Source organism: Microcaecilia unicolor, chromosome 3, assembly GCF_901765095.1.
Source record: "Microcaecilia unicolor chromosome 3, aMicUni1.1, whole genome shotgun sequence".
Lineage (NCBI taxonomy): Eukaryota > Metazoa > Chordata > Amphibia > Gymnophiona > Siphonopidae > Microcaecilia > Microcaecilia unicolor.
The window spans coordinates 485,225,697-485,249,882 of record NC_044033.1 but is presented as its reverse complement, the minus strand read 5'-3'; the positions used below and the strand labels follow the sequence as shown (position 1 = coordinate 485,249,882).

General features: G+C 41.8%; 1 protein-coding gene across 3 annotated transcripts in view; it reads right to left on the bottom strand.

Moving 5' to 3' along the window:
* MEI4 (meiotic double-stranded break formation protein 4) overlaps positions 1-24,186 on the bottom strand; it is an 82,901-nt gene that overhangs the window by 32,193 nt on the left and 26,522 nt on the right. For all 3 annotated transcript variants that reach the window (XM_030195625.1, XM_030195626.1, XM_030195627.1), the window contains exon 3: positions 10,795-11,369. In XM_030195625.1, coding sequence (XP_030051485.1) covers positions 10,795-11,369 — 575 coding nt within the window. The remainder of the gene's footprint in view (positions 1-10,794; positions 11,370-24,186) is intronic.

The window sequence follows — 24,186 nt, the reverse complement described above, 5'->3', positions numbered from 1 at the left end:
TTCTTCCCTTCAATCTGATCAAAATTCTGCTGAACGACTTATATTCCGCTAGTGTTGCTATGCTCATATTAGCCCTCTCCTCAAGTCACTTCATTGGCTCCCTGTTTCCACATACAGTTCAAACTCCTCTTATTGACTTACAAGTGCATTCACTCTGCAGCCCCTCGGTACCTCTCCACTCTTATCTCTCCCTACACTCCTCCCCGGGAACTCTGTTCACTGGGTAAATCTCTCTTATCTGCACCCTTCTCCTCCCCTGCAAACTCCAGACTCCATTCTTTTTATCTTGCTGCACCATATGCCTGGAATAGACTTCTTGACCCTGTACGTCAAGCTCCATCTCTGGCTGCCTTCAAATCTAGGCTAATAGCCCACTTTTTTGATGCTGCTTTTAACTCCTAACCCTTACTCACTTGTTCAGTACTCATGTTTTATCATTCCCACCTTAGTAATTCCCTTATTTGTCCTGTCTGGCCGTATTAGATTGTAAGCTCTATTGAGCAGGGGACTGTCTCTTCATGTTCAGTGTACAGCGCTGCGTATGTCTAGTAGCGCTATAGAAATTAGTAGTAGTAGTAACATTCTACTTTTAAGGGCATTTTAACTAAAACAGTTAAAAGATTTCCAAAATAAAATTGTCTTCAGCTGTCGTCAAAAAGACATATAGGGCCTGGCATTTAAAAAGCTTTAACTGGGCAGAAAAAACCTGATATGCAGTACCTAGTATGCAGTAGTACTTAGTAGGTAAATGGATGAAAATTATGGCTAACCAGCTAAGTAGCTGCATAAAAGTCTCCTTTTACAAATCTGTGCTAGTGATTCTGATGAAGCAAATGCGACAAAGCTCATTCAATTTCTATGGGCTTTACCACATTTGCTGCGTTAGAATCACTAGTGTGGCTTTGTAAAAAAAAAAAAAAAAAAAAGCCCATAATTAGGACAGTAAAAAGGCTGTCCTAATTTTATGTGCTAAAGGTAACCGGGCACCGGTCTGAATATTGGCCAGTGTCTGGTCAACATCTGGGTGACCGCTGATACCCAGGTATTCAGTGCAGGAACTGTGCATGCCTCCAGCACTGAATATCTGGGATCAGGTCTGCCCGTAGCTCCAACGCCACATATTGCCATGAGCAGAATATCTGGCAGATAGTTCCTACACAATCTTAAGTTGAGCAGAAAAGAATTCCAGAGTTTAGCTTTCTGGAAAGGAAGAGATTGCTCACATGCGGCCCCTTTTACAAAGCAGCAGTAAGCCCAATGCAGACTTACCGCTTGCTAAAAATGTTACCACATCAATGGGTGACTGTAAGAGCCCCCCCCCCCAAAAAAAAAAAAATGCGTGGCAAGTGCCTTACTTGCCGCACAGCCATTTCCTGCAGAAAAGAAAGACCTACCTTTTACCTGGCTGCGGTAAAAGGGGGCCTCCGCACGCATCAAACACACACACACCAATGCTAGCGCAAGCCCCCTTTTGCCATAGCTTGGTAAAAGGGGCCCTCAATTTTTTAATACCTAATCCCCTAAAATATCAGGGAAGTGACATTTAGAGAGATTACAAGAAGCTCTACCCTGGTCACCTAACATTGGAGAAAGCAATTGGAACATGTAAAATGATGCCCAAGAATGGAAAAGTGTAAAAATCAGAATACATAATTTGAAAAGTCCACATTTTCACACTGGAAGCCAATGTATTTCTAAAAGAAGGGAAAGATCCTATCATATTTCTTAGACGAGTAAAATAAACATGCTGCTGTATTTTGTAACATTTGTTCCAATAATCTGAGTTAAGAGGAATGACTGCACCATTAATCAAAACAGCTCAAACCTTTCCTAATTCCGCTATATCTATTTTTAAGATACGGTGACCAGAATTGCACACATTACTCAAGGTAAGGTCACACTATGGTGCCATACAAAAGCATTATAGCATTCTTTATCTTATTTTCTTCCCTTTCCTAATAATACCTAGCTTTCTGTTTGCTTTTTTTTTTTTTTGGCCGCCGCCACACAATAGGTAAAACATTTCAGCACAGCGACACCTAGATCTTTTTTTAGGGTGCGGACTCCTAAGGTGGAACCCAGCATCAGGTAACTTATGATTCCCAATGTGCATCACCTTTGCATTTGCCCACATTAAATTTCATCTGCCACTTGGATGCCCAGTCTTCCAATTTCCTAAGTTCTTTCTGCAAATTTGACGAGTGAGGTGATTAAATTTGCAGATAAATTTGTGTCATCTGCAAATTTATTCACCTCACTCATCATTCCCATTTCTAGATCATTTATAAATATGTTAAAATAACACCGGTCCCATTCCAGATTAGTGGTGTCCCATTCAGCCAAAAGGTTTTTGTTTCAATTTCATTCACTTGTATGAATTGATTTTTTGATTCAATTAAATTCAATTCAGTTTTTTAAGGCTACTATCAATAAAGAGAAAACCAAATTAATTTCTCTACCTTTGTTGTCTGGTCTTTTAATTTTTGTAATTGTGTCTCTACTTTCCACTTTCCTATGTCTTATCCTAACTCTTTTGCCAGGGTCATCTGGTCCATTAGACATTTCTTTTCTGTCCATGTCCATCACTCAACTCCCCTCTGTGTCCCTGCCCCTTTCTTCCTGCAATGTTGAATAACTCACTTCTGTATCTTTATTCTTGCCCGATCCAGTAAAACCCATCTGTGTCCATATCTCCCTCCCCTTGTCCAGCATTGCATCTATATGTCCCTATCCTTCCTCATGTTCAGCTTCTCCCCTTATTTCTCCTTCCCCCTCTCCCCTCTTGTTTTTCCTCCCCCAGGACCACAATTTCACCCTTGAACAATTGCAAAATTTTATTTCACATTTGTTTCTCACTGAACCCTGACTGCTGCAAGTGAGCTACAACATTGTGAAACTAAATTCAATCCAAAACCTGTATCATTGCATACTATAAACATAGAAAGCATCAAAATCGTACATCAGAAAATAGATGTCAGTATGAGCATGCAACACACTAAATATAATATTCATAAAATTATCTATAATATTGAAGATAGACAAATACCATGGTTGGACAGACTGGATAAGCCATATGGTCCTTATCTGCTGTCATTTTCTATGTTTCTATTGAAGAACAAATTACAATGAGTCCAGAGTAATTGCTATCTGAATGATTATCTGACATACTTGCACAGTGCCTATAGTGTACCCTGTAATGTAATCTCTACCTTTTGGCAGGTCCACATTCATCTTACCCATGATGCAATAAGAGTATTTACTATATTCTCTGGCAGTGAATAGGAGCAACCAACACTGTACCTGCGGGCCTCACAGCCTTCTCTCTGGCATATTTCCGCCTCTGAAGAAACAGGAATTCACATCACTGGCAAGGCTGTGCACACACAGGGGAGGACTGAACTATCCAATTACAAACCCCCCCCCAAATTGTCTTGAATCAATTTGCCACAAATGAATTGGTGAATGGATTTGAATCACAATTTGGACAGCGCTAGTGCAGATCCTTGGGGTACTCCACTATTCACTAAGAGAATTGGCCAGATAACCCTACCCTCTACTCGATCCATTAACCAGTACCTAATCCACATGAGAACATTGCCTCCTATCCCATGACTTCTTAATTTTCTTGGGAGTTTCTCATGAGGGACTGTGAAAAGTTCTCTGAAAACCTAGATACACCACATCAACTGCCTCACTTTTATTGACATGTTTATTCACCCCTTCAAAGAAATGAAGCAAATTGGTGAGGCAAGATTTCCCTTGCCTGAATTCATGTTGAGTCTGTCTCATTAAAACATATTTGTCTAGGTGTTCAGTAATTTTATTCTTTATAAGAGTTTCCATTATTTTGCCTAGCACTGTCATCAGGTTTACTAGTCTATAAAGTGAAGATACATACCTGTAGCAGGTATTCTCCGAGGACAGCAAGCTGATTGTTCTCACGATTGGGTCGTCGTCCACAACGGCCCAGGAAACCGGCAAATTTGCATAGCAAAACCAAAGAACTCTCCAGAACACTCCGTTGCTCAGGCAGAACACACCGCGCATGCGCAAACGGTTTCCCGAGACATGAACGTGCCCTCTTCAGTTTAATAAAAAACAAAACAGAAAACTGGAACAACTCCAAAGGGGAGGAGGGTGAGTTTGTGAGAACAATCAGCCTGCTGTCCTTGGAGAATACCTGCTACAGGTATGCATCTTCACTTTCTCAGGCAGGCTGCTTGTTCTCATGATTGGGGTATCCCTAGCACCCAGGCTCACTCAAAACAATGAACATTGGTCAACTGGGCCTCGCAACGGCGAGGACATAACAGAGATTGACCTGAAAAGAAACACAACTAAGTGAGAGTGCAGCCTGGAACAGAACAAAAATGGGCCTAGGGGGGTGGAGTTGGATTCTAAACCCCGAACAGTTTCTGCTGCACCAACTGCCCAAACTGACTATCGCATTGGGTATCCTGCTGAAGGCAGTAGTGAGATGTGAATGTGTGGACTGATGACCACGTTGCAGCCTTGCAAATCTCTTCAATAGAAGCTGACTAACCAGCTTATTTTCGAAAGTGATAGCCGGCCATCTTCCAACACAAATCGGGAGATGGCCGGCCATTTCATAAAACTGGCCAAATCGGTATAATCGAAAGCCGATTTTCGGACACACTCGCCGGCATTCCGTCATGGAGGCGGCTAAACTTCAAAGGGGCGTGTCGGCAGGGTAGTGAGGGCGGGATGTGGGCGTGCTTACGAGATGGCCGGCTTCAGCTGATAATGGAAAAAAGAAAACCGGCGATAACGAGCATTTGGCCGGTTTTACTTGGTCTATTTATTTTCACGACCAAGTCTCAAAAAGATGCCCAAACTGACCAGATGACCACCGGAAGGAATCGGGGATGACCTCCCCATACTCCTCCAGTGGTCACCAACCCCCTTCCACCAAAAAAAAAAAAACTTTAAAACATTTCCATCCTAGGAGGGGAAGCCAGTTGGCCAGCTCGTAAAAAAAAAAAAAAAAAAAAAAGGATCTTGCTGATCAGTTATGTTATGACTTACTTGTTCTGGAGTGCTGTATTTTGTGATACTGTTTTGAGAAATGTTCAAGAAAGACTTCATACAAATTAAAAAAGTACCTGCCGTTCATTTTCCCTTGATGGCCGTCCCTGACGTGCACTTCCCTTAATAGCCGTCTTTCTCTCCGAAAGTGCACTTCTCTTAATGGCCGGCTTTCTCCCCAAACAGGGAAATCAAAACAGTTTTTGCTCACAGTTTTTTTTAGTAGTAACAGTGGGATTTGAACCAGCCACCTCTGCATTACAAGACCAGTGATGTAACCACTTGGCCACAGCTTCACTTACTTGGCTGTCCCTCCCTTTTGATTATACCCCTTCAGGTCTCTCTCAGCCAATCACAGTAAGTGGAGCTGTGGCCAAGTGGTTACATCACTGGTCTTGTAACGCAGAGGTGGCTGGTTCAAATCCCACTGTTACTACAAAAAAAGCAGTGTGCAAAAACTTTTGATTTCCCTGTTCAGGGAAAAAGACAGCCATTAAGAGAAGTGCACTTTCGGAGAGAAAGACGGCCATTCAAGAGAAAGACGGCTATTAAGGGAAGTGCACGTCAGGGATGGCCATCAAGGGAAAATGCAGGGCAGGGACTTTTTTCATTTGTATGAAGTCTTTCTTGAACATTTCTCAAAACAGTATCACAAAATACAGCACTCCTGAACAAGTAAATCATAACATAACTGATCAGCAAGATCTAAACATCCAGAAGTACCAGTGCACTAAGAATGCTGGCCCCTCCCACTGCCAAATGCCTTGGATTTGGCCGGGTTTGAGATGGCCGGTTCCAGTTTTCATTATCGCTGAAAAACAAAGTCGGCCATCTCAAACCCGGCGATCTGTGGCATTTGGCCAGCCCCAACCGTATTATCGAAACAAAAGTTGTCTGGCCATCTTTTTCGATAATACGGTTCCGGCCAGCTGTTGCGGCGCCGCCAAAATAGATCGCCTGCAATCGATTTCGCCGGCGTCGTTTGATTATGCCCCTCCACATGAGCCACTGACGCAGCCATGGCTCTGACATTGTGAACCGTGACATGGCCCTCTAGAGTCAACCCAGCTTTGGCATAAGTGAAGAAAATGCAATCTGCTGGCCAATTGGAGATTGTGCGTTTTCCGATGGTGACTCCCTTTCTGTTGGGATCGAAAGAAACAAACAATTGGATGGACTGTCTGTAGGGCTTTGTCCGCTCCATGTAAAAGGCCAATGCTCTCTTACAGTCCAAAGTGTGCAACTTGTCCTCACCAGAGAGGGTATGTGGTCGGGGAAAAAATGTTGGCAAGACAATTGACTGGTTCAGATGGAACTCCGACACCACCTTCGGCAAGAACTTAGGGTGAGTGCGGAGGACTACTCTGTTATGATGAAACTTGATATAAGGTGCATGCACTACCAGGGCTTGGAGCTCACTGACTCTACGAACTGAAGTAACAGCCACCAAGAAAATGACCTTCCAGGTCAAGTACTTCAGATGGCAGGAATTCAGTGGCTCAAAAGGAGCTTTCATCAGCTGGGTGAGAATGACGTTGAGATCCCATGACACTGGTGGAGGTTTGACAGGGGGCCTTGACAAAAGCAAACCTCTCATGAAACGAACAACTAAAAGCTGTCCAGAGATAGGCTTACCGTCTTACACGTTGATGATAAGCACTAATTGCACTAAGGTGAACTCTTACGGAGTTGGTCTTAAGACCAGACTCTGATAAGTGTAGAAGGTATTCAAGCAGGGTCCATGTAGGACAAGAAAAAGGATCTAGGGCCTTGCTGTCACACCAGACGGCAAACCTCCTCCATTTGAAAGAGCAACACTTTCTTGTGGAATTTTTCCTGGAAGCAAGGAAGACTCGGGAGACACCCTCTGAAAGACCCAAGGAGGCACCTTCTAAGCTCTCAACATCCAGGCCGTGAGAGCCAGAGACTGGAGGTTGGGAAGAAAAAGAGGAAACCAGATCTGACGAGGCCAGAAGGGAGCAAACCAGGATCATTGTTCCACGGTCTTGCTTGAGTTTCAACAAAGTCTTCCCTACTAGAGGTATGGGAGGATACGCATACAGAATGCCTGTCCCCCAATGCAGGAGAAAGGCATCTGATGCTAGTCTGTCGTGGGCCTGAAGTCTGGAACCGAATTGAGGGACTTTGTGATTGATCTGAGTGGCAAAACGATCCACTGAAGGAGTGTCCCACGCTCGGAAGATCTTGTGGACAACAGCCATGTTGAACGACCACTCGTGAGGTTGCATGATCCTGCTCAATCTGTCAGCCAGACTGTTGTTTATGCCTGCCAGATATGTGGCCTGGAGAAAAATGCCGTGACAACATGCCCAAAGCCACATCTGGACGGCTTCCTGACACAGAGGGCGAGATCCAGTGCCCCCCCCCCCCCCCCAGCTTGTTGGTGTAATACATAGCAACCTGATTGTCTGTCTGAATCAGAATAATTTGGTTGGACAGCTGATCTCTGAAAGCCTTGAGAGCGTTCCAGATCGCTCGTAGTTCCAGGAGGTTGATCTGAAGACTCTTTTCCTGAAAAGACCAAGCTCCTTGAGTGTGAAGTCCATCTACATGAGCTCCCCACCCTAGGAGGGATGCATCCGTTGTCAGCACATTTTGAGGTTGAGGAATTTGGAATGGACGTCCCAGGGTCAAATTGGATCGAATGGTCCATCACTGAAGGTAACTGCAAAAGTCGGTGGAGAGATGAATCACACCCTCTAGATCTCCTGTGGGCTGGCACCACTGGGAAGCTAGGGTCCATTGAGCTGATCTCATATGTAGGCGTGCCATGGGAGTTACATGAACTGTGGAGGCCATGAGGCATATTTTCAAAGCACTTTGGGAGGCTAAGTTCCATAGATTTCTATGGAACATTGGGAGGCTAAGTGCTTTGAAAATGAGCTTGCAAGTGTCCTAAGAGTCTCAACATCTGCCGAGTTGTGATCTGTTGAGACGCTCAAGCCATAGACACGAGGGCCAGGAGATTGTCTGCCCTTGCCTGGGGAAGATAAGCTCAAGACGTCCATGCGTCCAACAGAGCTCCAATGAACTCCAATTTTTGAACTGGGATGAGACTTGGGATAATTGATCACGAACCCCAGTAGCTCTAGTAATCGAATAGTCATCCGCATAGACTGTAGAGCGCCTGCCTCCGGGGTGCTCTTCACCAGCCAATCGTCGAGATAAGGGAACACATGCACTCCCAGTCTGCGTAGCGATGCTGCAACCACAGCCAGGCACTTTGTAAAAACCCTGGGTGCAGAAAGTGCCGAGTTCCCAACCGAAATCGAAGCTACTTCCTGTGAGCTAGCCCTACTTCCCCCTGTGGAACGGGTTTGACCGCGCTGGCCTTTAGAAGAGCAGCGAGTTCCTCTGCAAGTACCTGCTTGTGCTGAGAACTGAAGGACTGAGCTCCCGGTGGACAATTTGGAGGCATGGATTCCATTGAGGTGGCAGTAAGGGCTGCCACAGTAACCTAGCGATAACCGTGCAGTGTGGCACTGCCCGATTATGTTTGTAGTGCCGGAAGTGGTATGCACTGGGGGTGGGAACTACCGCCGGGCTGATGCTGTAGCCCGGTGGTAGTTCCAGATTAGCGTGCAGTAAGCCCACGTTGGGCTTACCACCACTTTGTAAAAGACCTCCTTTGATTGTGAGGGACAAAGTACCTATATGTAATATGTAAACTGCTTTGGGTATATCATACAAAGGCAGTATACCAAGAATCTAATGAAGAAACCTCCACTACGTTGTAAAATTGTGGTGCCTGATTTCTAATCCTGCATCAGGATGCACAACTAGGATTCAGTTTGCCAATAACAAAGCACTATTTCCTCTAACATCTAACTTGAGTAAGGAGCTGGGAAGCATTTGTAGAATTACTGTGTTGTGTGTAGGTTGCTATTTTAAATATATAGGTAATCTTAGAAAGCTGCTATTTACAACTGATGATCCATACCAAGTCTAGATATTAATGAGGCATAATTAAATGTGCAGAGGAAGTAGTTTGGACAGGCAAAAAATACCAACATGTATTACCCATTTTACAAGTGGAATACATATCACCAACACCCCCCCCCCCTCAAAGATAAAACAAAAGACCCTAGACAGCATTTACACCTGCCTCAAGAAATGTTGGAAGGGCATGTGTAAAGACTAAAGCCAGATTTGCAATCCAACTCCCCACTCGATAAAAGTAATGTCCCCCCCAAACTTTGATTCCCCCTAAGGCATAAAGTACCCCCCAATGGCCCTGGACTCTTCCCTCCTCCCCTATTTCTTCTATCCTGGCTCTTACTTGTGTCCCATAGTCTTTGGTGTTAAGTGAGAGCAGGACTGATGTCCACTCACTTCTGCTCCTTTGTGCCCTATGTTCAAAATGGCACCCATGACCCCTAGCAGTAGAATCATCAAATTACTGCTTTATGTTGGGGGGGGGGGGGGGGAATAGGAAACCAGAGAGGTTCTTATTGCTGGGAGGCTGGGGTGATGCCAACCTTCTTAATTCACTGCTCCAGCCATGTATGGGAAGACATGAATGTGCATGTATTTTACAAGAGGCTCTGTGTTTGACAAAGTCTTTGTAAAATACAGAAGGAACTGAACACAGCCCAACTTGCATATCTCAATTCCCATTTCCATATCCTTTCTAAAACAGGACTCTGGTTTTAAGGGTCTCTTTTGTGAAACTGCGATAGTGAGTCCTACACGGCAAATGCAAGGCAACTCATTCAAAATGAATGGGCTGCAGTGCATTAGCCACACCAGGAATCAGTAGCACGGTTTAGTAAAAGAGGCCCTAAAAATGTGTTTATTCTACATTAGGTAACCACTATTTGAGACGCTGTTTGATGGACCCTTCTCTTCCCTGCATTTTTGGTAAGTCACATTTCGGTACGGCCCCCCCCCCCCCCCCCCCCCCAATTTCTTGCCAGTATAAGGTCATTTGAAAAAGAAGCATGGCACAACTTTCATACACACAAAGAAGCTGTGTGTAAACCGGTGTACTTTTTTTCTTTTGTGCTCCCATCTTCCCTGCCTTGTTTCTCCCCTTCTCCTATTTGCGACAATGAAGAACGACAGCTCCAGACCTGCCGTTAAAATTTCCACTATAAAGATGGGGACTGCTTTTGTGCAAGGTGTCAGAAATGGCTGTGCATCACCTTGCTTGCACATTATAATATTAATTAGCTCATTATAATAGCTTTGCATTCCGTTTTTGTTAGCTGCTACCATGACAGGAAAATGGCTCGGAGAACCCTTTTATAAATGTTTCATTTTACTACTTGCTTGCTAAACCGGCTAGAACTAGTTTAAAAACCACATTGCTGGCTCATTAGGTTTAGTGCATCTGGCCCTTAGATCCTTAAGAAATAATAGAGCGAAAACCTCTTGCCATCTTAGGGATCAGGAAGTACCTGAAGTACAAGCTTTAGTTCCTTTCCTGAGATGAAGAATGAAGTCCTTAAAAGAGGTTTAATTTCAGCATATTATCAATCATGAAAGTTTTATTTCATGTCCGTTCTGCAGAGTGGAAAAACAAACTGAAGTGCTGAGGAGCAGACTGCTGCATGTGGGAAGAGTCATGCATACTCAAAACGTTTACACTTAGTTCTATGCTATGGGACAGATGTTCCATCTCAACAACATACATGACATCATCTGCTTGTGTGCCTGATCAATTCTGCTTATCAATGGAAAACAGTTTTGTCAATGCATATGAAAATAGAAAGAAATTTTGCTTACCCTGTTGATGTCACGGTTGACTAAAATACATTGTATTACATCTGTTTCGAACTCTCTCAATTTGTTGAAGTGGGTTTTGAGAAGATAGTCACAGAGAGATGAATTAGTTAGTACATCAGTCAGAACACAAACTGCTTCCTTTTGTAAAGCTGAACCTAGAAAGTTTGGATTCTTACAAAATATAATCAAACAATCCAGCAATCCAAAAACAGAATCTGATATTATAGAAAAGTCACTTCCATATAATGAAAAATTTGTTAAAACACTTCCTGTTTTTGTCAACATTCTCAGTCTAAGAAGATGTTGTAAAAATTGTGTGCTAGCTGAAATAATTGTTTCCTTGTAATCGTAATTGGTTTCCGAAGTAGGTGGTACACTAAATGAGAACTTAAAAGATGGCAAGTTTCTGTGACACTGACTAGAATGTTCAAAGCGATGCACCATTTCAGCAGAATCAAATCCTTCTTCATCAGGTATATCACAACCAGAATCATCTTCAGGCTGACTTGAATACTTTAGAGAGTTTCCATGATCCAGACACTGTGATGTAGAAGTGGAAGTGATAGATGGGTTTTCTGAAATAAAAGAATACAAATGGTATACTTAGAAAAAAAAACATAACAAATTGACTTACATTAATTCTACCAGAGTGAGAATAATTTGATATATATATGCTGTATCAGAGTAGCTCAAACCTGTAACAGTCATAAATTGGCCTGTTAGTTGCAAATTGCAGGCAAGGCTCTCTTGGTGATAGCAACAACGAAAATTCTTCCTGATTAGTAGATTGCTACAAATGGGTGAAACTACAACTTTGTAAAACTTGTTACAGGAAGCAAGAAGAGGAAGAAAAACTAATGAGATGGTGGTCAGAGAAAACCTGCTGTTAAGTCTCAAATGTGCATTTCTGTGGCTAGCAATGCAATTGAGGGCCTTATGATTTCTTACTTGGATCCATTATCTTAGATTAAGGCTCTTGAGTCTCACCCCTGTCCCCTCCACACCCAGAGTCAATGTCTTTGCATGCATGAAATGATCCTGAGCTAGCAGGAGGTTGACCTATGCAGTATGTGCTAGTTTCTCTCTGCACACGTTAGAAGTTCAGCGCACATCATTACGGAATATGCTTAGCGAGTTGTGTGCCTAAATTCTCAGTGTTAATTAGTGCTTAGTATTGCTTGTTAAGTGCTGTTATCAGCGCTCATTAGCTTGCTAAGTTACGTGCATTGTATTGAATGGCACGGATTTCTAGGCGTGCTGTATAGAATCTGGGGGTTAATGCCATGGGGTACTTTGTTTCTACTAGTCAGAATCAAAAATAGGAAGGAAAAAAGGAAGACAAAATGCCCCAGAAAACTCAATGGGCTCAATACATCCAAGTCTAGGCCAGGTTCAATTTTCAGTCAACAGTGGAAAGAACCTTCCTTTGTATATTATTTCACTATTTATAGCATCAAACAAACTTCTCATTTAGTGGATAATTTTAAAATTCAAACCAAAACACTTAAGTTTGTCACTGGTCTTGCTTTCTGCTCTAAGGATGGCCAGTATTTCTCAGTATTAACCTTAATCCCCATTGCTTCAGGGATTTTGTTAGATTGTCCTTTTAGTGTACTATGACCTGCTGTAAGTGATAAAATTGGAAAAGTTTAACGTAATGGGAACGAAGTTCAAAGTTTTAAAATCTGCATAATAGTGATTCTGCTCAGCTGCCTCTTAAGTACCCAGAAATTACTTTGAAACAGGTTTTATGGGAGAAATGGAAAGGACCCGAGCACAATGGGATTATATTGTCCATCGAAGACCATATAAAAGAATTTGGGGGGGGGGGGAGGGAAGAGAAAGGGAAGAGTGAGGAACTACAGAGTGTTAAATGAACAAAGGGGGAGGTGGGGTGAAGACAGGGTAAAGAGTCTAACAGAGATAGCATAAATATATAAGGAAGTTTATCACACTAAGAACCAGAAGAAATGAAACATTCATATTGACAAAAGCAAAGGAGGCGAAGCGTCAAAATGGAGTAATAGAGAATCAGGAAGGGGGAGCAGGTCCCATGGGATGACAAAAAACAGGAACTGAAGACTCACTGACAAAAATGTTGTGGACCGTTGACTTTTGAACAATTTAAAAATCATTAGATAAACATGGACAGTTATGGGAAGATGGAAAGAAGGGGGCCACAGGAAAGCATAAAATAAATACTGTTAATAAACTGCATAACATTTGCAAAGAAACACCTAGAGAAAACTGCACACATGTGTTTGGAGTCTCTGTGACCTGATGACTCCAAAGTGGAACCTTTTGGTCCTAATGCTGTGTGATATGTGATACAAACAGGTTCATCTTCCTTGCAGCACCATCCCTACAGTAAATAATGATGGTGGCAGCATTATGTTGGGTGAATGCTTGTAGCATGACAGGGAAACCTCTGAACTTAAGAGAATAGGTATTGCCATATTGGGATAGACTGAAGGTCAATGATGCCCATAATCCTGTTTCAACAGTGGCCAATCCAGGTCATAAAGTACCTGGCAAGAAGTACCTGGCAAGATCCCAAGAGTAAAACAGATTTTATGTTGCTTATCCCAAAAATAAGCACAGGATTTTCCCAAATCCTTGCAATATAAACAATTTTGTACTTTGTAGCTGCTTCTCTAAGTTTATATTTTGACCAGTCTCCTCATTTTATCATAATCTCCTTTCTGAAAGATAAATGCTAAAGTATTAGATTTCCTGTGTATTTTCTCCAGTTATTATATCAAATCTGATCATATTATGATCACTGGTGTCAAGTGACCTCAGCACCACAACCTCTTGCACCAGATCATGTGGTCTACTAAGGTCTAGATCTAGAGTTGTTCCCCCTCTTGTTGGCTCCTGAACCAGCAGCTCCATTAAACAGTCCTTGATGCCATCTAGGCACATTACTTCCTAGTATGCTCCGGATGTTATATTTATCCAGATAATATTAGGGGGGTAATTGAAATTACCCATTATTAGTGTGTTCCCCAGTTTGTTAACCTCCCTAATTCTGCTCAAATTTCTACATCTGCCTGTTCATTCTGGCCAGGAGGACGGTAGTATAGTCCTATCATTACCCCTTTCTCCTTTACACATGGAATTTCTATCCATAAAGATTCCAAGGTGTGTTCTGTATCCTGCATAACTATTAGTCTATTATCCTTGCTGTGAGAGGATATTGCATCCCCTGGTAGGCAGGTCCTGGCTACAAGATCATGTCCAAGGTGATGCTTTCCCTTCAGGTGAACTTTCTCCACCATGACAGCACAAAAGCTGGGACAACTATTATGGAAGATGAAGGAAAGATGGATAGTGTAAAGCACAGGCAGATCCACAGGAGAGCAATCCTAAGCAGAAAGCAACATCAAAGATAGAGAACTAAGGGGCCCTTTTACAAAGGCACACTAAAAAAATGGCTTGCGGTACTGTAGACATGTGTTTTGGGCGCACGCAGAATCATTTTGCAGCACACCTGTAAAAATGCCCTTCTACATTTTTTTTCAAAAATGGACATGCGGCAAAATGAAAATTGCTGCACATCCAGTTTGGGTCTGAGACCTTATCGCCAGCCATTGACCTAGCAGTAAAGTCTCACATGGTAACCGGGCGGTAATGACCTACGCATGTCAAATGCCACTTGGCACGCACCCAATACGCGCATCTGAAAATAAAAATAATTTTTCGGACATGCACCAAAAATGAAATTACCTCAAGAGCCACATGGTAGCCGGGCGGTAACTCCATTTTGGCACGCACAGACGCTTACACAGCTTAGTAAAATGCCCCCTAAGAGAATGTCCTTGAACAGCTCAAAGCCCAAACCTGAATCCCATATAAAATCCTCACAAGACTTTAAGATTGCAGTCCACAGATTATTCCCAGCTTGCTCTATTCTGCTAAGAATGCGCAAAAACTGCATCATCCCACTGTGCACGGTGACAGACACTTATCCTAAACAACTCAAAGCAGTGACTGCTGCAAAAAAAAAAAAAAAAAGTTTCCACTATGTATTAATCAAGGAGTCTGAAAACGTATGCAATCCAGACTTTTTAAATGTCTTATTCTTAACCACGTTTGAATACTCCTGTAACTGTTCTTTCACATTGAAAGTGAACATTGAAAAAGTCCTACTATAATGCATTTTAAAGTGTATTTTTCTGACAGCAGAATGTGAAAAATGTAGAAGAGATGTGAATTGTTTAGCAGAGCATTTCCAAACATTTTAGAAATTCAGAGGTTTTGACCATCTTAAGCTGGAGGGATTTGCATATTCATACACTTCACAGTAGTACTGCTTTCGCATTATAGAAAGCTTAAAATGTAGTTCTAAAATGCTAAATTGCTATGACTGTTGACAACTTTAAAAATGGAAACTTGTTCATCGCTTAAATTCAAATTACAATTGTTTGAAAAAAAAAAAAACATGAAAATGTCTATTGACCCAGTAAGTGCTGTATCAAATCTTATAAACTTCAGAAGGAAGCTCTCTGACATAATGAAGTATTTGTAAAAAAAAAACAATTGAGAGACTGAGATCATGCTCCATGTACCCTGGCTTAGGGGTGAGGTTCATTATCATCATGGTAGGTACAAAACTTCCCAGTATGCTATTGACAAAGCAGATCAAACTTATGAAACACAATTAAGATCAACATATTAGGCGTATTTTCAAAGCACTTAGCCTTACAAAGTTCCATAGGTTACTATGGAACTTTGTAAGGCTAAGTGCTTTGAAAATGAGTCTGATAGTATCAAAGGGTTTTCCAGCTGTTAATAAGATCCGTTTTAAAAATTATCATGATAGTTCTTGTAATTATTTTGCTATTAAATTATAGAATTCTATACCAAATTCAGAGTATAGGTACATATTTACATTTTCAAAAGGCTTTGGTAAATATTTCTGATTAATATGATCTTGTGATTGTACTTGATCACTGTGTTGCCCACTTAGATTTTATATGGATATACGTGGGTTATAAATATCGGGAATAAAATGGAATTGAACAAAAGGGAGTACAGCATAAAATTCAGCAGTAGATCCTGGTTGGCTACTACTATTACTACTATTTAACATTTCTAAAGCGCTACCAGGGTTGCGCAGCGCTGTACAATTAACAAAGGACAGTCCCTGCTCAAAGGAGCTTACAATCTAAAGGACAAAAAGTGCAGTCAATCAAGATTGAGGCAGTCTAGATTTCCTGGATAGAGGTACAATGGTTAGGTGCCGAAAGCGACATTGAAGAGGTGGGCTTTGAGTAAGGATTTGAAGATGGGTAGGGAGGGGGCTTGGCGTATGGGCTCAGGGAGTTTATTCCAAGCATAGGGTGAGGCGAGGCAGAAAGGGCGGAGTCTGGAGTTGGCGGTGGTGGAGAAGGGTACTGAGAGGAGGGATTTGTCCTGTGAGCGGAGGTTACGGGTAGGAGCGTAAGGGGAGATGAGGGTAGAGAGGTAGTGAGGGGCTGCAGATTGAGTGCATTTGTAGGTTAGTAGGAGAAGCTTGAACTGTATGCGGTACCTGATCGGAAGCCAGTAAAGTGACTTGATGCTACTATGCATCTCTGAAGGGGAGAGACTAAAGTGTTCTCCTTAGGTCTTGCTGAATGCTTCCATATGGGTCATTTATCTTTGGCTAGTTTACGCTTAACCAGCTATCTCCGAATATCAATTTAGAAAGTTAAGATTAAACTGGCCAAACTCAATGCTGATCACTAGAAATGGCGTGGCACTGAATATCTGGGCTGACCAAGCTTCCTTCCGTGGTCTGAATATTGGCCCCATACAGACTTAGATAAAACCAAACTAAAGCCTGTGCCAAAATTATGTGATGTCATGACCTTAATTGTATTGGTCCTATGATGAATACCAGTGCCAGATTGGGCATAGACCCATCCAACAAGCAATTGATCTAGGGAAACTCACATGGTCCAGACAGAACTCTGAACATTGGAGCTGTACACTCTCCTCCTTCAGGGACACAGGTGCCACATATTTACACCGATGAAGCATCATGTCCTGGCAGCATCGACACTTGCACTCAACTGGAGTAGACTGCATAAGAACTCAAAGACAATATAACCCAGTATCCTGTAACTAACCGTGGACAATCCAGGTCATAAATATCCGGCAGAATTCCAAAAAGTAGCAAGTTTTCATGTTACTTAACCCCAGTGAGGTGTGCATGCTTGCGCACGTTTTGCAGCCTGCACCATCTCAGAGGATGCATCTGTTAGTAGACTTTTATTTATTCATATATAATAGTATCAATTACAAGTACACACTTCAACTCCGTGATTAAATTGTTTTTTCGAAACTCTCAAAAACCTTTCTGTGGTCAGAAGGTGTGGACCTAACCTGATACGACTAAGTCCACTCAAGATAGGCAAAAGTACTTTTTGAACTTGAGAGAAGACACACACAGTTTGGGAACCTTGCTTTTGTTGCTTACTCATGAAAATGTATCGTGAAGTACTTGGGGGTTTATATATACATTTCTTTTTTGAGTTGCAACAACTGAAGGCCTTCATTAAATTAAAGATCTTCAGAGAGACTTCATTTTGTATAGGCTATGAGAAGTATTTGGAGCCTGGTTCACTTAGGGCCTTTGCCTTATTTTCTTCTTTTTTCCCCCATTGATTTATAGTGCCCTCCTCCTTTTCATATTTGTGATCTAAGAAAGAATTTTTGTTACCTCTTATTTTACTTATTGTATTTGTTTCTAAGACCTCACTTTATAAACCATACCATGTGTCAAACAGTAATCCAAATGGATATAGCTCTCCGTATCTCACCATCTCTTTTCACAAATACTGTGTAACATCTGTTTTTAATCTACCCCTCTCTAGACCCCCGTGGGATCCCTCCACACGGGGGTGTACAGAGGGTTTGTTCATCTACGATCTTGTGGACCGCCTCCATGAATTCCAGCGACACCCCTTCCCATGGGTATCGCTGCTGGGGAGGCATCAGAAGGCGCAGTTCAAGTCTAATTCCCATGACCACAGCTTTCTGTCTATTTGGATCTAAATGAATCTTTGGCCATTTATGTTCCCACATAAATTCTATGAAAAGTCTATAAAACTGTTTCAGTGAGAAATCTTACTTGTGTGTGTGTGTGTGTGTTAGTTTGCAAAACAGATAGAAGATAGAGAATAAATTGAAGCAAGGACAGAAACAGTGTAGTTAAAGAAATAGTCTTTTTATTCTTACCAAATCAGACTTTAATCAGGTACATTCAGCAGACAGATTCTGGGTTCAACTGGCCAGAGCCCTGCCCTCTAGGATGCGTTGGGGAAAATCGTTCCAACGAGGGCTTGCATGCACCCTGCTTTTATACAATTTGGTCCCCATACAAGTCTATGGAGAGGGATTTTTTTTCTCTAATGTTGCTTAATCAGTGAGTCATACTCTACCACCGGTCAGGTGCCCTTTCCGTTTTAGTATTGCAAGTTATTGTGCAATTTCCCTTTTTGTCAACATCTCCCTAGATACGGACATCCAAACATCCAAACATGGACAAATCTGTCTCATATCATCTTGTGATCTGGGTGCCATCTTATAAAGACAGACTCCGTGCTATGAACCAAACTTCTTATTATTTCTGTCTTTAATTTCTGCATCATGTGTGTTACACTCAATTTGGAAGTTGCACCAGGTTTCATTAGGACTCACCAAGCAGTCCTGCTCTTGCAGGCTCTCTGCTATAAGGCCATCAGCTTGTTATCAGGCCTAGTCAGTGCTTTTCAGCTGTCCAAAGCTATGTAGCTTGGCCCACCACTATTCCAGTGGATAGGTCTTAAGCTAGAACACATATTAACTTGCAGGAAAAGCAAGTCCTTGCTCAGCCAGTCATAGATTTTTAAACCTAGCTGGTATTTTTACAGCCTGAGTCCTAAAATCTGGCCTTCCACCCTTCCGGTGGGCATCCAGTGAGGGCCTCTTGCTGTACTATAATTATACACATCTTTCATTTATTTTCTTCGTTGTAAGGTTAAAGCAGAGATAGCAAGATACACCAATAGAGATTGATGACAACATTTGATTTGTCCCAGCTTCTGAACCTTCTGGATAATGATATCTTTAAGAGTGAAAGTATGTGGACAGGCTACTATGTCCCATGGAAGTTATTCCATTAAGGGTTCAGTGCACAATGAGCATGTTCTATTTTAATTCAATGATCCACTTGTTGTTCATTTGGGCCATGTGCTAATATATTTATTTTTATTTTTCTTACATTTGTACCCCGCGCTTTCCCACTCATAGCAGGTTCAATGCGGCTTACATATTATATACAGATACTTATTTGTACCTGGGGCAATGGAGGGTTAAGTGACTTGCCCAGAGTCACAAGGAGCTGCCTGTACCTGTAGTGGGAATCAAACCCAGTTCCCCAGGACCAAAGTCCACCACTCTAACCACTAGGCCACTCCTCCACTCCACAGATCTCCAGTTTTCACTTCTGGGATGCCTCTGATACATAGATTATTGTGGCAGAATCTATTTGTGAAATCCTCTAACCTTTCCAAAAGGTTTCTAGTTTGTCTCTCCTAATGGTCATTTTGGTGAACCAATGCACCAATATCTGTCTGCTGTTCATCTAAATGGTGTTGGGCCTCCACCACGTGATGTACCATGTTGATCAAGCCTGCACGCATCTCTTTAAACAGATCTTTAAGTTCCTGAACTCTCGCATTCACTCCTTGTTTGATATCTGCTTTCATGTCAGACAGCATGCTTGCAAGTCCAATTTAGTAGGCAATGATGATCCTATTTCAGACTAATCTTGCTGCAGTTCCCCTCTCAAATCCAGGCTTTCTGCTATTTCTAGCAATTCTTGTACCACCATCTTACCTCCATGTGGTACATCCCCTCACAAATCAATGCTGGAATGTAAGTTTTAGTATCAAGATTTTTCTTCCTAGGCATTGGGGATTCACAGGGCAAGTTATCCACTACAATTATCAAATATTTTAGAGAGGTATATGGCTGTTACACAGGAGGAAGAGACTCGATTAAAGGCAATCCCTCGGGAGCTCTGTTAAGCAGTCATATACTGCTGATGTCACCCCAAAATCTCACGTATTTGTTTTACATGCACTACTATGTAACTTCAGGGAATGTCCTCTAGTCTTTATAGTTTTTAAAAGTGTTCAATCAATTCCTATTTACCCATTCCAGCCCATTCAGGATTTTATACATCTCTATTATATCTCCCTTCATCTGTCTCTTCTCAAAGGTACAGTACCCTCATCTTTTTAGCCATTCCTCCCATGAAATGTGTTCCACCACCCTAACCACTTTGGTTGCCCTTCTTTGTACCTTTACCAGTTACAGTTCCAAAGTTATACTATGTAACTTCATTCCATGAAGTAACCAGAACTGCACAAAATAGGCGTCAGAGGGGAAGGTAACAGCAGGGACTTTGTCAGCCCATAGACTCAAAGGCTTCTCTACTCTTATGTTACGGCTGATGCCAGGCCTGCTCCTTTTTCGTTGTGTTCCAGCACATCAGGACTCAGAGACACAGCAATGGCAGGTGGCAGCTGTAGAAGGTAGGAAGGGATCTGTATTGGGACTTAACATATTTATAATTGATAAGGAAATCGGAATGAGTGAGGCGATCAAATTTGCAGATGACATAAAATTATTCAAGGTTGTTAAAAACATGGGCAGACTGTGAAATATTGCAGGAAGACATTAGGGAATTGGAAGACTGAGCATCCAAATGGCAGATGAAATTTAATGTGGACAAATGCAAGGTGATGCACATTGGAAAGAATAATCCAAATCATAGCTACCTGATGCTAGGATCCACCTTGGGGTTCAGCATTCAAGAAAAAGATCTAGGTGTTATTGTAGATACTATGCTGAAATCTTCTGCTCAGTGTGCATCACTTGGCCAAAAAAGAAAACAGGATGTTAGGAATTATTAGGAAAGGGATAGTGAATAAGATTGAAAATATTATAAAAACTTTGTATTGAGATCGAAGTCAGGGGCGTAACCAAGATGGCGGCGTGACTGGACGGATTGTGAGACGCTCCTACTAGGCTCTGAGAATAACTTTTTTCCGGTAATTATGCCTCATACTAAGCGAAAGGGGTAATTGAGGACAGTGCCCCCTCCTACCTCAACTTCTTCTCCAATTCAGCCAAGCCTGGAGCGTTTCTTCGCTGGTACCTCCCAGGAATTGAGGGGAGCGAGTCTCATAGTAGAGGCGTCTGGTGAAGCGGAGCCCCCACGGGGAGATGAAACATCCCTCTCCCCTCCGTCATCATCGTTGGTTCCTCCGTGTCCAGTGTCGGCAGCCGCCCTAGAGGGAACTCAGAACGACACCAGAAGTGTGACGGAGGAGATACCTAATGGGGGACTAGAGTTGCTGCAAAAGTCGCTGAGAACCGAGGCCCAGGGATTTCCTGTGACCTCAGGGAAAACATCAGAGGTAAATCTTGAGACGATTTGGCTGATGTTAATTAAAATGGACTCAACCGTGCAGAAATCTTCAGGTGAAGTAAATGCTCTTTATGTTAAATTTGAAGATTTAAAAAACACAGTCGATTTAGTTAAACAAGTACTGGCCATGCGAGTTACAAATCAAGAAAAAGACATTGAACAATTTCAAGAGTTTAAAGCTGTTGTTGCTAAAGATAATATGGATATTCGTAGAAAAATTGAGCAGATAGAAAATTTTAATAGACGATTGAATCTGCGTCTTCTGAACTTCCCTAAACTCCCAGGGACTAGTACACTTGAATTATTTAAAAGATACTAAACAGAAAATTTTAAAATACCACTTGAAGCTATTCCTCCAATAAATAAGACTTCCTATGTACCTATTAGCCCCAAAGGGGAAGAAGGAGAAATAAGAAACACAGAAAATGTAAATTTTGATGTTAATAACATATCTGCTACATTAGAACAGTCTCTAGATAATGTAACAGAGCGGGCAACACTCTTAGTCTCCTTTGTTTTTGAATAAGACCTTAATTCTGTTTTGAGACTTTACTTCAAAAATGCAAATTCTCACTTTGGAGGTGAGAAAATATGGATATACCCTGATGTGACAAAGATGGATCAACAGAAAAGAAAAGCCTTTTTGGCTATGAAAACAAGAACGATGGAAGTGGGAAGAACTTTCTTTCTCGCTTTCCCTGTAAATGTATTGTAAGGTTAGGTCAGACGAAATATGTTTTCTATCTTCCTGATCAGCTGAAATCTTTTCTGAACTTGAAACAACTGAAATAATAACAGTTAAAGGGGGGACACACAGCCTTGTTTTATTATAACTGTTATTCCTTGTAATCTTCTCTAATTCATTATCGCCCCCAAGAGATTGTGGTCTGAGAAAGCAGAACAATATGTTATAAAGTGAAAAGTAATATTCTTTCAGTGCAATTTTCTGATGAGAATATTTCTCTTAACTTTTTCTAATTTTCCTTTCTTTCTGTTATGTACTTGGCTGTATTGCACATGACAAGTGTACTTTTGTTAAAAGTTTAAAATTAATAAACAAATTAATACTAAAAGACTTTGTATTGTGCCATGGTGCAACTACACCTTGGGTATTGTGTTCAGTTTTGGTCGCCGTATCTCAAAAAAGATACAGCGGAATTAGAAAAGGTTCAAAGAAGAGCTATCAAAATGATAAATTATAGCTACGTAATGCAAGGTTCCACGTTAGGAGTTACTGACCAAGAAAGGGATCTAGGCATCGTCATTGATGATACATTGAAACCTTCTGCTCAGTGTGCTGAGGCGGCTAAGAAACCAAATAGAATGTTAGGTATTATTAGGAAAGGAATGGAAAACAAAAATGAGGATGCTATAATGCCTTTGTATAGGTCCATGGTGCGACCGCACCTCAAATACTGTGTTCAATTCTAGTCACCGCATCTCAAAAAAGATATAGTGGCATTAGAAAAGGTATAGAGAAGGGCGATGAAAATGATATAGGGGATGGGACAACTTCCCTATGAGGAAAGGCTGAAGTGGCTAGGGCTCTTCAGCTTGGAGACAAGACGGCTGAGGGGAGATTTGATAGAGGACTATAAAATAATGAGTGGAGTGGAACAGGTAGACGTGAATCATTTTATTCTTTCCAGAAATACTAGAGGACTGCATGCGATGAAGCTACAAAGTAGTAAATTTAAAACGAATCGGAAAAATGTTGTCTTCGCTCAACATGTAATTAAACTTTGGAATTCGTTGCCAGATAATGTGGTAAAGGCGGTTAGCTTAGTCGGGTTTAAAAAAGGTTTGGACAGCTTCCTAAAGGAAAAGTCCATAGACCATTATTAAAATGACTTGGGGAAAATTCACTGCTTATTTCTAGGATAATCAGCATAAAATGTATTGAACTTTTTTGGGACATTGCCAGGTATTTGTGACCTAGATTGGCCACTGTTGGAAACAGGATGCTGGGCTTGATGGACCTTTGGTCTGTCCCAGTGTGGCAATTCTTATGTACTTATGTAAAGGGGATGGAACTCCTCTCGTATGAGGAAAGGCTAAAGAGGTTAGGGCTCTTCAGCTTGGAAAAGAGATGGATGAGGCGAGACATGATTGAGGTCTACAAAATTCTGAGTGGTGTAGAATGAGTAGAAGTAAATCATTTTTTTTACTTGTTCCAAAAGTACAAAGACTAGGGGACACGCGAGGAAGTTACATGGAAATACTTTTAAAACAAATAGGAGGAAATATTTTTTCACTCAATGAATAGTTAAGCTCTGGAACTCTTTGCTGGATGTTGTGGTAACAGCGGTTAGCATATCTGGGTTTAAAAAAGGTTTGGGTTTGGACAAATTCCTGGAGGAAAAGTTCATAGTCTGCTATTGACACAGACTTGGGGAAGCAACTGCTTTCCCGGGTTTGGAAGCATGGAATGTTGCTGCTAATTGGGTTTCTGCCAGGTACTTGTGACCTGGCTTGGCCATTGTTTGAAAAACAGGATACTGGACTAGATGGACCATTGGTCTGACCCAGTATGGCTACTCTTATGTTCTTATGAAGGGGGATCAGCCCTGTGATACTATGGCTCTCCTCTTATGGACAGTTAGCCTCATTCATGCAGAGGCCCTTACATTGTGCCTGCAAAACCTAGGCACCAGGTCCTGATCTATGATATTCTGTCTGGCAAATTAAGAGCAACCAAGGTTACCCCTTAACATCCAGACTATCAGGGCAAAGAGACTTGACATTGAGGAACAATACTGTTCCCAAGTCTGCATGATCAGAGTTGATGAATATTCCAGTTAGATAGAATTCTAAGGTTAACAACAGAATAAGAGGAAATCAGACATATCTTGAAGAGTCTTTGTTGTGAATGGCCCACCTTTTCAATGTCACCTTCGGCACCTAACCGCCATACCTTTATCCAG